General features: G+C 40.7%; 1 protein-coding gene across 1 annotated transcript in view; it reads right to left on the bottom strand.

Moving 5' to 3' along the window:
- LOC126092168 (cyclin-K) overlaps positions 1-15,592 on the bottom strand; it is an 88,002-nt gene extending 72,410 nt beyond the window's left edge. The window contains exons 1-2 of the mRNA XM_049907643.1: positions 15,420-15,592; positions 14,625-14,867 (exon numbers count right to left, since the gene is read on the bottom strand). Coding sequence (XP_049763600.1) covers positions 14,625-14,867; positions 15,420-15,443 — 267 coding nt within the window. The 5' untranslated portion in view covers positions 15,444-15,592. The remainder of the gene's footprint in view (positions 1-14,624; positions 14,868-15,419) is intronic.
- Between the last annotated feature and the right edge of the window lie 1,103 nt (positions 15,593-16,695).

The following is a 16,695-nucleotide window of genomic DNA, read 5'->3' as shown; positions in this document are numbered from 1 at the left end:
AAGCACGATTCACGACACGTCCTCACGGCTTTATTTCTGCCAGTACGTTTCCTACCTTGCAAACTTCACAGAAGCTCTCCTATGAAACTTGCAAGACTAGCAGTCCTGGAAGAAAGGAGACTGCAGAGATATGGCTTAGTACCAGCCTGGGGGAGGTTTCCAGAATGAAATTTCAATCCTGCAGCAGAGTGTGTGCTGATATGAAACTTCCTGGCAAATTAAAACTGTATGCCAAACCAAGACTTGTAACTCGGGACCTTTGCCTTTTGCAGGCAGATGCCCTATTGACTGAGCTACCCAAGCAGGGCTTACAACCTATCCTCACAGCTTTACTCCCAGCAAACTTTGTTTCCCACCTTCCTATGGGTAATGAGTTATGCTTGGGTAGTTCAGTCGGTAGAGTACTTGCCTGCGAAACGCAAAGGTCCTGAGTTCTAGAGTCTGTTGTGCACACTTTTAATCTATAAGAAAACTGCAGTGCACACTCCACTGCAGAGTGAAAATTTCATAGAGTGGGAAGCTATTCAAACACATGAACACCTGTTAACACTAAATCCATCAATGAGAATAATGTATTTCACTACACCTGGAACAGAGAAAAGAGGAAACCAACAGCAGAAACATTTTTGTGTAAAGGCAGATGATGAGGTCCCATACTCTGAGGAGCATAAGGGATGATGCGGGAGACCCACACCGCCGTATTTGAGAAGGTCCCAGCAGAGGTGGTTTGCCATTGCCGACACACCATAAATGGTGCACCTCATAACAGATTACAAAGTACTCAATGCTAAGCGGGGCCTAGTATATCTGCAAGCTAACATATTCAGTTACACTGTAGAAACACTTCTCAACAAGAAATGTTTTTAACTCTAACAGCTGTCTCTCCAACCTCTTTATGTATGTAGGCAGTACAGTGCACTCATGGGAGTACTTTTTTAGGCAAAGTTCAGTGTCTAATGATAAAAACTGAATGAAATTAAGCTTAATGAGAAGCTCACTCAGGCAAGTACTAGAGACGTTAAAATATCACTAGATTCCCATAAAATTACAGTGAAAAATAATATTAGTATGTCACAAGATTCTCATAAAAACACTGAGAAAAACAATGTCAATGTAATGCATAAAATATCAGGGGATTAAAAACCAAAGTAGATGAGCTTCTTGTTTGTTTAGCAGATTTAGAAACTGAGGGTGGAACAGATGTACTATGCTGTCTGATCATCATATAGTCAGAGATATGGAAAAGGTAATGTAGATGGATGTAAGCTTTCAGCTTATGTAAGCAGACACACTATGGAAAGAGGAGGAGTTGCCATATATGTTAAAATTTGTCATAGTGTGAAAAATTTAGACACTAAAAATTTTTGTTTAGAGCAACATATATAAGCATGTGCATGTGAGCTTAAACTAAATAATGGTACTTTTATGATTGTAGCTGTGTATAGATCCCCACTGGGAAATTTTCTGCTGTTTTTGAAAAACTTGGGAGTTTTTGTTGTGCTATCTGTCACACAGAGGGAAGCAAATTACTGTTTGTGGGGATTTAAATGCAGATTTTCTGAAAGAGTTTGATAGAAAGCTTGACTTTTATGTATTATTTGGTTCTTTTAGTTTGATGTCTGTTATTGATTTTCCTACTTGAGTGGTACAGGAAAACAGCGCACTGATAGATAATGTATTTTACACCATGATATAATTTAATCAAAGAAAAACTTTTCCTGTTAATAATAGTCTGATCTAAACATGATGCACAGCTAGTTACAGTATATGACATAGCTCCATACTTTCATCCAAAACAGTCCTCCTAAATAGTGTGTTAAATTAACAATTTAAAAACTGGAAATTTTAAGCAAAGCCTGCAACAGTTAGACTGGGAACTTGATGCTAATTTAAAATTTAACCTATTTCATGATAGCTTCGTGAGTATATTTGAGAATAGTTTCCCTAAGAAAACAATGCAATATAATTGTAAGAAACCATCTGAAAAGCCCAGACTTACTAAGGGATAAAAATATTTTGTAAACAGAAAAGAGAAATGTATCTTACATTTAGAAGGAGTAATGATCTAGAAACAGTGAAACATTATACGAACTACTGCATTGTACTAAGAAAAGTTATTAAAAATCCAGAAGTACGTGCATTATGTCTTAGATTAGCACCTCTGATAGTAAAATTAAAACAATTTGGAATATTGTTAAAAGGGAAACAAGGCAACCAAGAGTACAGGAAGACTAGTTCTATCAACCTCAATGAAAAGCTTGTTAACAAAAAGTCAGAAGTAGATACTTTTTTAATAATCATTTTTAAATTTGTAGAGAAAATAGGATCCAGCTATTCATTAGAAAACTCAAGGCAGTATATGGAAGAGGCAATACCTATGTAATTTGATAAAACAAATTCAACCCACCTCTCCTACTGAAGTTAGGAAAATAATAAATTTACTCAAAAGTTAATGCACACATGTAACTGACGGCATGTCCCACAGAGTGCTAAAAACTTGTTCCCAACAGGTAAGTAGGATTCTCAGCAATGTATGTAGTAATTCGCTGAAACAGGACATTTTTCAAGACAGGCTGAAATATGCGACAGCTTTTTCCAAAATTTTTGAAAGAGTACTGTACTCAAAAGTAGCATATATAACAGATAATGAGAAAGGCAGACACAACACTCAGATTCATAAGAATAATCTTAAGGAAATGTAGCTCATCCACAAAAGAAGTGACTTATAAGGCACTTGTTCGCCCGATTCTCAAGTATTTTTCATCTATCTGGTATCCCTATCAGGTAGGACTGATAGAGGAGATAGAGAAGATACAAAAAGAGCGGCACGTTTTGTCACGGGATGTTTAGCTGGCGAGAGAGTGTTACAGAGATGCTAAACAAACTCTGCTGGCAGACGTCACAAGAGAGACATTGCGCATCATGGAGATATTTACTATTGAAATTTTGGGACAGCACTTTTCAGGAGGAGTCAGACAACATAAAACTTCCCTCCACATACATCGCGCGTACTGATCATAAGGAAAAAATTTGAGAAATTAGAGCCAATACAGAGACTTACCAACAAGCACTCTTCCCACGGACTATTCGCAACTGGAATGGGGTTGGAGGGATCAGATAGTGGTACTGAAAGTACTCTTGGCCACACACCATTAGGTGGCTTGCGGAGTATGATGTAGATGACATTTTTGTAAACATGAAGTACTAACAAAATTTCAATTTGGTCTTCAGAAATGCATTTCAACAGAATATACTGTATCTGCTTTCACTGATCAAATACTAAATGCTCTGAATAACTGAACATCACCCATTGGGATTTTTGTGATGTCTCAAAGACTTGACTATGAATCATGAAATTCTTCTAATAAGCTTAAGTATTGGAGTATATGTGGGACAGTGCACAAATGTTTTAATTCATACAAAACTGGAAGAATGCCGAAGGTTGAATTTAACAGTAAAAATAGTGTTAAAAAAAAAAAAAAAAAGTCAGCAGAGTCCTCTAACTGGATACGTATCAAGAATTGTGTCCACAGGGTTCAGTCTTAGGTCCCTTATTGTTATTAATAAACATTAACAACTTGCCACTCTATGTTTAAGAAGATGCTAAGCTAGTTCTTTCTGCTGATGATACAAGCATAGTAATTACACCCAACATACAAGAATCAGCTGAGAAAATTGTAAAGAATGTCTTTCAGATAATTTTTAAGTGGTTCTTTGCAAATGGACTCTCACTAAATTTTGAGAAAACATAGTACATACAATTCTGTATAGTAAATGGCGTAACATCATTGATAAATAGAGACTTTGAACAGAATTCTGTTGCTAAGGCAAAATATTCAAAATTTCTAGATGCGCGCGCGGGGGTGTGTGAGGGGGGGGTGGGGGGGGGGGGGGAGTGTGTGAGGGGCTGTGCACATGTGCACGTCGATGAGAAATTGAATTGGCAGAAACATATTGATAATCTGGTGAAACTTGTTCAGCTACTTATGCTATTAGGGTTATTGCAAATTTTGGTAATAAAAATATCAGTAAATTAGCCTACTGTGCCCATTTTCATTCACTTCTTTTATACGACATATCTTGGGGTAATTCATCATCAAGAGAAAAAGTATTCATTCCACGAAAGCATGTAATCAGAACAATATCTGAAGCCCACCCAAGATCACCCTGCAGACGTTTACTTAAGGAACTCTGGATATTCACAGTACCTCGGAATAAATATACTCACTTATGAAATTTGTTATTAATAACCCATTTCAATTCAAAAATAATAGCGAAGTGCATAACTACACCACTAGAAGAGAGGAGCCGGCCGCGGTGGTCTAGTGGTTCTGGCGCTGCAGTCCGGAACTGCGGGACTGCTACGGTCGCTGGTTCGAATCCTGCCTCGGGCATGGGTGTGTGTGATGTCCTTAGGTTAGTTAGGTTTAAGTACTTCTAAGTTCTAGGGGACTTATGACCTAAGATGTTGAGTCCCATAGTGCTCAGAGCCATTTGAACCATTTTTTAGAAGAGAGGATGTCTTTCACTATTTTGAGTTAAATCTGACTTTGGCACAGAAATGGGTGAATTACGCTGCCACACAAATCTTTGGTCATTTGCCAAGTAGTATTAAAAGCCTGGCAGATACTAACCAACATTTACAAAACAAATTAAAAAATTTCTGAATGACAACCCCTAATCAATATATGAATTTTTTGGATATGAAGTAGTGACACATATTGTGCAAAGAAAACTTGTGTTGAATTGACATTCCACATCATTAGGAAATGTTGTATTCATGGAAAAAGTATAAATGTAAAGAATGACATCAAAGTAGCTCACATGTCCAAGTATGAATTGTTCTCCCTTTATCTACTCATTATGAGGAACACACAGTTGTGTTTTAACTATGGCTATCGCTACTCGTTTGCAGATATCCAATTTCAGTTCATCATCAACACACATTTATTTATGTATTGGGCAACTAAAGTAAACGCACATAAGTTTTCAAATACACTCCTGGAAATTGAAATAAGAACACCGTGAATTCATTGTCCCAGGAAGGGGAAACTTTATTGACACATTCCTGGGGTCAGATACATCACATGATCACACTGACAGAACCACAGGCACATAGACACAGGCAACAGAGCATGTACAATGTCGGCACTAGTACAGTGTATATCCACCTTTCGCAGCAATGCAGGCTGCTATTCTCCCATGGAGACGATCGTAGAGATGCTGGATGTAGTCCTGTGGAACGGCTTGCCATGCCATTTCCACCTGGCGCCTCAGTTGGACCAGCGTTCGTGCTGGACGTGCAGACTGCGTGAGTCGACGCTTCATAGAGTCCCAAACATGCTCAATGAGGGACAGATCCGGAGATCTTGCTGGCCAGGGTAGTTGACTTACACCTTCTAGAGCACGTTGGGTGGCACGGGATACATGCGGACGTGCATTGTCCTGTTGGAACAGCAAGTTCCCTTGCCGGTCTAGGAATGGTAGAACGATGGGTTCGATGACGGTTTGGATGTACCGTGCACTATTCAGTGTCCCCTCGACGATCACCAGTGGTGTACGGCCAGTGTAGGAGATCGCTCCCCACACCATGATGCCGGGTGTTGGCCCTGTGTGCCTCGGTCGTATGCAGTCCTGATTGTGGCGCTCACCTGCACGGCGCCAAACACGCATACGACCATCATTGGCACCAAGGCAGAAGCGACTCTCATCGCTGAAGACGACACGTCTCCATTCGTCCCTCCATTCACGCCTGTCGCGACACCACTGGAGGCGGGCTGCATGATGCTGGGGCGTGAGCGGAAGACGGACTAACGGTGTGCGGGACCGTAGCCCAGCTTCATGGAGACGGTTGCGAATGGTCCTTGCCGATACCCCAGGAGCAACAGTGTCCCTAATTTGCTGGGAAGTGGCGGTGCGGTCCCCTACGGCACTGTGTAGGATTCTACGGTCTTGGCGTGCATCCGTGCGTCGCTGCGGTCCGATCCCAGGTCGACGGGCACGTGCACCTTCCGCCGACCACTGGCGACAACATCGATGTACTGTGGAGACCTCACGCCCCACATGTTGAGCAATTCAGCGGTACATCCACCCGGCCTCCCGCATGCCCACTAAACGCCCTTGCTCAAAGTCCGTCAACTGCACATACGGTTCACGTCCACGCTGTCGCGGCATGCTACCAGTGTTAAAGACTGCGATGGAGCTCCGTATGCCACGGCAAACTGGCTGACACTGACGGCGGCGGTGCACAAATGCTGCGCAGCTAGCGCCATTCGACGGCCAACACCGCGGTTCCTGGTGTGTCCGCTGTGCCGTGCATGTGATCATTGCTTGTACAGCCCTCTCGCAGTGTCCGGAGCAAGTATGGTGGGTCTGACACACCGGTGTCAATGTGTTCTGTTTTCCATTTCCAGGAGTGTAATTGCATGCAGTGTGCCCTTTTACAACTATGTGACAAGATTCGAACAGTAATTTTCTGTACTGTAAACATTCCATTTAATAAACTATTCGTCTTCTCACTGCCTTTCAGTACTTCCTTGAGACTTTGTGATACCTATTACACTGAAATCACAGTTCACTACTTGGCATTCTTACTGCTACTTCTCTTCCCTAAATGCCCAGTAATATTGTAACATTGTGAGTTTATTTTATTTACTAATATTTTTGTGTTACCTGCTGTACTTTTTTACGTAGCGGCACACTGGGCACGTTCACACAAAGTAATCCAGCATCTGATGAGACTGATAAAAGCGAGCCAGAGCTAAATTCATCCAAATCCACAGTTGAAATCTTATTTGTCCCTAAGAAAAACTGTAGATCACTTTATGTAATCTGAATGATTTTCTTCGCTTACTGTCACTGAGCACAAATTTGTGTTTTCATATTTCAGTCATAAAATGGTGTCCAAAATTAAAGCAATAAACGGAAATTTTCCAAGGTTGTGTTTATTTTGCCACAAAACAGTATAAACAGGCGACAGGAAAGTACAAACAATGTAAAGAATAGAGAACGTAAACAACCAACCGCATAACAGTAGATAAAAATATTTTTTGTTTTTTCCAACACAGATCTGTGCACACATTCTGACAACTGTTTAATGTGCCCAGTGTGGGGTGTGACCACCTCTGGCAGCAATACAGGCCCGACGACAACGGGACATGCTGTGAATGATGTCAACAATCTTGTGTTGAGGCAATAATGCCCATTCTTCCTGCAGAGCTGCTCACAAGTCTTTGAGAGTGGTTGGTGAATCCTGATGTGATGCAACCTGTCTCCCTAGTGCATTCCAGACATGTTGTACAGGATTCAAATCAGGAGAGCAAGCAGGTCACGCCATGCATGCAATATCTTCCTTTCAAGGAAAACATCAACCACCTGTGCTCTAAGAGGTTGAGCATTATCGTCCATCAATACGAAGTCTAGGCCCACAGCACCTCCCAACAACCACACATGTAGTCCCAAAATCTCATCACAATACATGGCATCAGTCACACCTTGCCAATTCACCCATACAATTTCATGAAGAGATGTTCGAGTGGTCCCTTCCCACACCATCAGGGATCTTCCTCAATATCGGTCTCTTTCCACAATGTTTGGATTCCGAAATCATGTTCCACATACCCTCCAGATGCAAATCTGTCAAGAATCACTCCCCAGACAAAATCGGGACTCATCTGTGAAAAGAACATTGGCCCACTGTTTGTCCGCCTAGATGGCACGTTGGCAACTCCACTCTAGAGGTTTCCTTATGTGATGAAGTGTCACAGGTTCATATACAGCAGGTCTCTGATAATAAAGGTCATTCTGCCAAAGCCTTCTGTGCACTTTGCCACATCTAAGAAACAACATAACGATTCACATTAAGCCATCAGTTTGCAAACATCCTGCTTAGACTCTTCCTATGGCCCTACAATACAGATAGTCTGGTATGCATCTTCTCTGTGCCATACTGACCCATCTGTTACTGCACACACAGCGACTGTGTACGTGGGACTACTCAGCAAACACTACCCCGTTTGATAGGTGCCCTAATGTTGTAATTGGCACGGTTGTCTGCTGACCTGAATGCTATCTTCTGTGCAGAACAAGATCTGTATGGACATCTGTCGACAGTTTGTGTGATTATATCGTGAATTAGACACAGAACAGGAAAATAGCAGTTTGTTGCTTTAATTTTGGACACAAGTGTATTTAACTCATCTTCAACGTACAATGAACTCTTAGTAGTGAACAGTGGAGAAAAGATGCGTTTCAAATGCGCCTTTTTGCTACTGAGAGTTCATACTGAAGAGTACTTTCCAGAGATTCTTCACAATTTTAGACATATTTGGTGATGGTTGTTTCTGACTGAAACAAGTGTCATACATATTGTACCTATGTTCACCAAACGTGCTATGTGTGCCTACACATGCAACACAGAACTTCGCAGTCTTCAGCTTCCAAGCCTCAAGAATAGTTCTTTCTTAAACTGCACCAACTTCCTCAAAGAATCCCAGCTTTACAAATTACTTCTTCACAGGTTTTCAAAACAAATGTGAAATTGGGTCACTTTTTATTCCTTTGACACTTTTGCTACCACTGTGTGACTTCTCATTTCAAATCTTAGTCTACTACATAGTTTACAAAATTAACGATACAATTACCTATCTTCAATGTTGCGGAGACACTCTTATGCTAGTTGCTTGTCTTATCATGGAATGCTGACAATTTATCAGTGAGACTTACAATACTATGTAAATCGAGGAAAGTAACAACACAGCTTCTTTCTTATTACCCCCCCCCCCCCTCCACACACACACACATGGTGTTTCAGTAAAAGTGTTTGCCTCTGTAACTTACAAACTAATAGGTAATGGAAAATTTATTGGAGCAGATCAACATAAGAAACATTTTCCAAAGAGCTATGAACATAATTCATTGTTTTATTTTCTGAAGAGTTACAGCAGAGATACAATTTTTAAATGGAACAATAGTTGTTTCTATCGTGTACTGGAATTATTTAAACCAGTTATGCATAAATCAATTTAAACCACATTCCTATAACGTTTAGTTTGGGAGCTACAACCCTTCAATTTTACAGGGGCAGATACCAGACACTACCTAATACATGACTGTGTGGTGATGGATGTTCTGGTAGTGGAATGTTGTCCGCCTCGATAGCTGAGTGGTCAGTATGACGGACTGGCATGCCAAGGGGTCCGGGTACAATTCCCGGCTGGATTGGAGATTTTCTCTGCTCAGGGACTGGGTGTTGTGTTGTCCTAATCATCATCATCATCATCATCATCATCATCATCGGCACACGTGGCGTCAACTCAAAAGACTTACACCAGGTGACCGGCCTACCCGACAGGAAGCCCTAGCCACGTGACATTTCATTTTCAGTGGAATGTTGATTAAAATCAGCTGTCCAAATGTATGTCCATGTTCCTGAATGCACAACACAAAGCACCTTTTAAGGGATCTGCGGACAAGGTGTAACATTGCTGGTGTCATGACATGCTGTTTTAGATCATCTGGGGTTGTGGGCTCAGTGGCAAACACAATTCATTAGATATCCTCACAAAAATAAATCTACTGGTGTTAAATCGGATGACAGTGCATGCCATTCTTGAGGACCACAGCACACCTACAATATTCCAGTGAATCTGTTGTTCAGTTATTCCAAAACAAAGTTATTCCTAACAAAGACAGACAAAGCAAAGATGATATTCTTTACAGGAAATGCTCAATATGTCCACCATCATTCCTCAACTATAGCTGTAGTCGAGGAATAATGTTGTGAACAGCACTGTAAAGCATGTCCGGAGTTATGGTGAGGCATTGGCGTCGGATGTTGTCTTTCAGCATCCCTAGAGATGTCGGTCGATCATGATACACTTGCGACTTCAGGTAACCCCAAAGCCAATAATCGCACGGACTGAGGTCTGGGGACCTGGGAGGCCAAACATGACGAAAGTGGTGGCTGAGCACACGACCATCACCAAACGACGCGCTCAAGAGATCTTTCACGCATCTAGCAATATGGGGTGTTTTTTTGGTTCATGTCATTCCAAGCATGTGTGTCAATTTTTACCCCTCTGTCAACATTATTCCGTGGTTTATTAAGTTTTCAAATTTATACTGACTTTTTTCATCACCCGGTATTTCCCCCTCTGTTCCACTTGCAGATCGTTCAAGGGAAAAACGACTGAACGCCTCAGTGCGAACTCTAAGCTCCCATATCTTTGAACGGTGATCACTGATGTTCAACAGGTCGTACCCGCCAAGGAATGTCTGTGGCCTGGTAGTGCTTACTATGACAATTCACTGCTCCATAATTTGTGAACACGCACTCATCAAAGAACATAACATCTTGTAAGCAGTCAGAGTGTAATTACACATGGCACATTCACAGAAAGTAGCTCTCCAACTGAAACTGTTCCCATGAAACACCTGGGACAGTGACAGGTGGTGCCTGTGACCCTGTTCTATACACCAACAGACGTAAGGCTAAAACCAGCGAATGCAGCAATGTCTTGTAAACTGACATGGAGATCATGGTGTTGGTGTTGTTGTTGTGGTCTTCAGTCCTGAGGCTGGTTTGATGCAGCTCTCCATGATACTCTACCTTGTGCAAGCTTCTTCATCTCCCAGTACCTACTGCAACCTACATCCTTCTGAATCTGCTTAGTGTATTCATCTCTTGGTCTCCCTCTATGATTTTTACCCTCCACGCTGCCCTCCAATGCTAAACTTGTGATCCCTTGATGCCTCAAAACATGTCCTACCAACCAATCCCTTCTTCTAGTCAAGTTGTGCCACAAACTTCTCTTCTTCCCAATCCTATTCAGTACCTCCTCATTAGTTACGAGATCTACCCACCTTATCTTCAGCATTCTTCTGTACTTCAGCATTCTTCTGTAGCACCACATTTCGAAAGCTTCTATTCTCTTCTTGTCCAAACTAGTTATCGTCCATGTTTCACTTCCATACATGGCTACACTCCATACAAATACTTTCAGAAACAACTTCCTGACACTTAAATCTATACTTGATGTTAACAAATTTCTCTTCTTCAGAAACGCTTTCCTTGCCATTGTCAGTCTACATTTTATATCCTCTCTACTTTGACCATCATCGGTTATTTTACTCCCTAAATAGCGAAACTCCTTTACTACATTAAGTGTCATTTCCTAACCTAATTCCCTCAGCATCACCCGACTTAATTTGACTACATTCCATTATCCTTGTTTTGTTTTTGTTGATGTTCATCTTATATCCTACTTTCAAGACACTGTCCATTCCGTTCAACTGCTCTTCCAAGTCCTTTGCTGTCTCTGACAGAATTACAATGTCATCGGTGAACCTCAAAGTTTTTACTTCTTCTCCATGAATTTTAATACCTACTCCGAATTTTTCTTTTGCTTCCTTTACTGCTTGCTCAATATACAGATTGAATAACATCGGGGAGAGGCTACAACCCTGTCTTACTCCTTTCCCAACCACTGCTTCCCTTTCATGCCCCTCGACTCTTATAACTGCCATCTGGTTTCTGTACAAATTGTAAATAGCCATTCGCTCCCTGTATTTTACCCCTGCCACCTTCAGAATTTGAAAGAGAGTATTCCAGTTAACATTGTCAAAAGCTTTCTCTAAGTCTACAAATGCTAGAAACGTAGGTTTGCCTTTTCTTAATCTTTCTTCTAAGATAAGTCGTAAGGTCAGTATTGCCTCACGTGTTCCAACATTTCTACGGAATCCAAACTAATCTTCCCCGAGGTCGGCTTCTACCAGTTTTTCCATTCGTCTGTAAAGAATTCGTGTTAGTATTTTGCAGCTGTGACTTATTAAACTGATAGTTCGGTAATTTTCACATCTGTCAACACCTGCTTTCTTTGGGATTGGAATTATTATATTCTTCTTGAAGTCTGAGGGTATTTCGCCTGTCTCATAATGTTGTCTACTCCCGGGGCCTTGTTTCGACTCAGGTCTTTCAGTGCTCTGTCAAACTCTTCACGCAGTATCTTATCTCCCATTTTGTCTTCATCTACATCCTCTTCCATTTCCATAATATTGCCCTCAAGTACATCGCCCTTGTATAAACCCTCTATATACTCCTTCCACATTTCTGCCTTCCCTTCTTTGCTTAGAACTGGGTTGCCATCTGAGCGCTTGATATTCATACAAGTGGTTCTCTTCTCTCCAAAGGTCTCTTTAATTTTCCTGTAGGCAGTATCTATCTTACCCCTAGTGAGACAAGCCTCTACATCCTTACATTTGTCCTCTAGCCATCCCTGCTTAGCCATTTTGCACTTCCTGTCGATATCATTTTTGAGACGTTTGTATTCCTTTTTGCCTGCTTCATTTACTGAATTTTTATAGTTTCTCCTTTCATCAATTAAATTCAATATTTCTTCTGTTACCCAAGGATTTCTATTAGCCCTCGTCTTTTTACCTACTTGATCCTCTGCTGCCTTCACTACTTCATCCCTCAGAGCTAGCCATTCTTCTTCTACTGTATTTCTTTCCCCCATTCCTGTCAATTGTTCCCTTATGCTCTCCCTGAAACTCTCTACAACCTCTGGTTCTTTCAGTTTATCCAGGTCCCATCTCCTTAAATTCCCACCTTTTCGCAGTTTCTTCAGTTTCAATCTGCAGTTCATAACCAATAGATTGTGGTCAGAATCCACATCTGCCCCAGGAAATGTCTTACAATTTAAAACCTGGTTCCTAAATCTCTGTCTTACCAATATATAATCTATCTGATACCTTTTAGTATCTCCAGGACCTTCTTTTATGATTCTTGAACCAAGTGTTAGCTATGATTAAGTTATGTTCTGTGCAAAATTCTACAAGGCGGCTTCCTCTTTCATTCCTTCCCCCCAATCCATATTCACCTACTATGTTTCCTTCTCTCCCTTTTCCTACTGACGAATTCCAGTCAACCATGACTATTAAATTTTCGTCTCCCTTCACTACCTGAATAATTTCTTTTATCTCGTCATACATTTCATCTATTTATTCATCATCTGCAGAGCTAGTTGGCATATAAAGCTGTACTATCGTAGTAGGCATGGGATTTGTGTCTATCTTAGCCACAATAATGCGTTCACTATGCTGTTTGTAGTAGCTAACCCGCACTCCTATTTTTTTATTCATTATTAAACCTACTCCTGCATTACCCCTATTTGATTTGGTATTTATAACCCTGTAATCACCTGACCAAAAGTCTTGTTCCTCCTGCCACCGAACTTCACTAATTCCCACTATATCTAATTTTAACCTATCCATTTCCCTTTTTAAATTTTCTAACCTACCTGCCCGAGTAAGGGATCTGACATTCCACGCTCCGATCTGTAGAACACCAGTTTTCTTTATCCTGATAATGACATCCTCCTGAGTAGTCCCCGCCCGGAGATCCGAATGGGGGACTATTTTACCTCCGGAATATTTTACCCAAGAGGACGCCATCATCATTTAATCATACAGTAGAGCTGCATGTCCTCGGGAAAAATTACGGCTGTAGTTTTCCTTCCTTTCAGCCGTTCGCAGTACCAGCACAGCAAGGCCGTTTTGGTTAATGTTACAAGGCCAGATCAGTCAATCATCCAGACTGTTGCCCTTGCAACTACTGAAAAGGCTGCTGCCCCTCTTCAGGAACCACATGTTTGTCTGGCCTCTCAACAGATACCCCTCCATTGTGGTTGCACCTACGGTACGGCCATCTGTATCGCTGAGGCACGCAAGCCTCCCCACCAACGGCAAGGTCCATGGTTTATGGGGGGGATCATGGTGTATTGCAGCTAAAACAAACACCTCTCTCTCCTCACTTATTCCAGGTCTTCATCTGTTACTGATGCACCTCCCTAAGCTGTCTGTTTCCCAAAACAGTTGTTCAGAATAAAGAATTTAACGGCAGCCACAGTTCTTCTCCTGAGATATCTCACAGCATATGCCTCGGCTGCTTCAGTGACACTGAGTCGGCATTCGCCGAGCATCTGCAACATATCAACATACTCACAGTATGTGTATGCCATCTTCATCCAAAGGCAGTAACCATTGCACACTCAACCCAATTTGTTTGTGTGGTTCGACCTGATGCGTATACAGCCGTACATGGCGACATGCAGCAGGCTAACAGCGCATCGAGGAAGTTTGTCACTCTGTGACACCAGCACATTACATCTTGTACGCAACCTTCAGAAGGCACACTGCATTATACGGAGTATGATATCTGCCTCTGAAACTTTGAAGGGTGTAGCTCCCAAAATAAACACTACAGGAATGTGATTTAAATTGATAGGTACACAGCTGGTTTAAATGATTCAAGTGCACATTAAAAACAACTATTGTTCCATTTAAAACTAACAACTCTTTGGAAAATAACACAAGAAGCTATTTGACAGCTCCGCAGAAAGCAACACTTTCTGTTGACCAACAGCAATAAATTTTCCTACCACCTATTAGTCTGCTAGTCACATAGGCAAACACTCTTACTGAAAAACACGGCAAATATATATGCGATTTCACTCTTTCTCAGTGTATTCCACTGATGGATTCTTCTCGGGTTAAGAATTCATCAATCATAGTAGCCTGTACACTAAAATAATACAAAAGAATAGGCAATTTTAAAATACACTCACATATCGTGGGAAATTCCGAAAGGAATGAAACATATAGAATCGATGGAAGTAAACAACTCCAGTTGCCATTGTATTATATCCAAGGTCCATTTTTGTTCCAGTGTCAATGATGAAACGGGCACCTTCCTTTCTGTAGCGACATTCTGTATCATAGTCAATACCATCTTGTATTGATGGGGTATTATGCAACTCCTTTTTGTCATAATACCAACAAGGTGTGACAACATTGGAGCTCCTTCTTTTCTGTAGGCACAAAAATACACTCATAAAATGGGGAATCAAATTTGTAATCTTACTACAGACAACAGTTTATAAACAACTGAATGCTACGGGACTATATATTTTAAACTATGTCTCACGAACAGACAAAGCTACAGAGCAATAGTTATTCAATTTCACTTAACCAATGAGGATTAATTGGTACTGAATTCCAAGTTACTTAACTAACGGTCAACATCGAGTGTAAACATGCATTTAGCGTGATGAGAATGAGGAAAATGCAGGGAGCAAACTCTACTATAACTGAAGTGATGCTTACAGTGCAAAGCGAGACCCCAAAATGCAGATATGACATATTTGGTTTACAATGAAACATAATGTAAGTTAACTTTTTCTATTCTATCGCAAATGAGGGCAATTAGTCATCTGACATACGTAAACTATTTTAATTGCTGTATCCACGTGCCCATCAATAAACACTAGGAGTTATAATACATAACAATAACAGTAGTTTGAAGGGACCAATATTTTATTTAGAGATACAAGCACTTCGAGTAACATAATTGCTTGCAATACCTTCTTCGGCGGCTGCATTATCATTCTAATTCTAATATTTCCGGTGCCAAGCACTCCTGAACAACTAATTTCATCTATCTAATAACCTAGTTGCCCAATACTTGAATATACATCACTCACACAAAATTATCGCGTACACTGCTACATCAAAGATGTAACAGAAGCCAGAGATGAATTATTACAAAAACAAAATCTAGAGGTTGCGACCATGGACGCATCAACGAACCGTCACGTCAAGTCACGTCGGGATGTATAAACACTAGGTGTATACAAGTCAGTTCTCTTAAGGGGAGCATAAATGGTGGTGTAGGTATAAAATGTTAATTTTTATTTTTTATGGAATACGTATTTTGGAGTTTTCTCTTAGATTTGATGGATATTTCGTTCATTTTGGATGACTTTATGTATATGTAATTTATTTTGAAATAATTTATTGTCCAAGTAATTTCTACGGGTTCCATGAACACATATTCAGTTGCGACAAAATATTACAAGAATTGTTTGCTCTAGAAGGCGCTGATTTATGTTACCTTATAGTAAACATCCTGCTGCATAGGTTGGCTACTTTAGTTGCTGTGATATCACTTCCTGTTTGTGGTATAACGCATGGTATCATGCAATTTTTGTAAGGCATGTTATACCTCTCATTTTATATATTTGGACTTGTTGGTGATTGAGTTATACTTCTCTTTTTACTATGTTTATAACTTTATTTATTAGCTGTTTAGCATGTTTACCTTGCAATTTCCTTCGTCAAAATACATTTTACGTATTCATAAAAGTATAGTTGTTACTAATTTTTACATTATGCCAGTACATTATATATACAGGGTGTTACAAAAAGGTACGGCCAAACTTTCAGGAAACATTCCTCACACACAAAGAAAGAAAATATATTATGTGGACATGTGTCCGGAAACGCTTACTTTCCATGTCAGAGCTCATTTTATTACTTCTCTTCAAATCACATTAATCATGGAATGGAAACACACAGCAACAGAGCGTACCAGCGTGACTTCAAACACCTTGTTACAGGAAAAATGTCGCGTATTGTATCACAGCCGTCCACAATACGAGCACGAAGAGTCTCTACATTTGGTACTGGGGTTGCGTAGAAAAGAGCTTTCAAATGCCCCCATAAATGAAAGTCAAGAGGGTTGAGGTCAGGAGAGCGTGGAGGCCATGGAATTGGTCTGCCTCTACCAATCCATCAGTCAACGAATCTGTTGTTGAGAAGCGTATGAACACTTTGACTGAAATGTGCATGAACCACATG

The sequence above is a fragment of the Schistocerca cancellata genome, chromosome 7, assembly GCF_023864275.1.
Source record: "Schistocerca cancellata isolate TAMUIC-IGC-003103 chromosome 7, iqSchCanc2.1, whole genome shotgun sequence".
In the NCBI taxonomy this organism is placed as follows: Eukaryota; Metazoa; Arthropoda; class Insecta; order Orthoptera; family Acrididae; genus Schistocerca; species Schistocerca cancellata.
The sequence above is the reverse complement of the archived record's forward strand: the minus strand, read 5'-3'. Positions and strand labels throughout refer to the sequence as shown.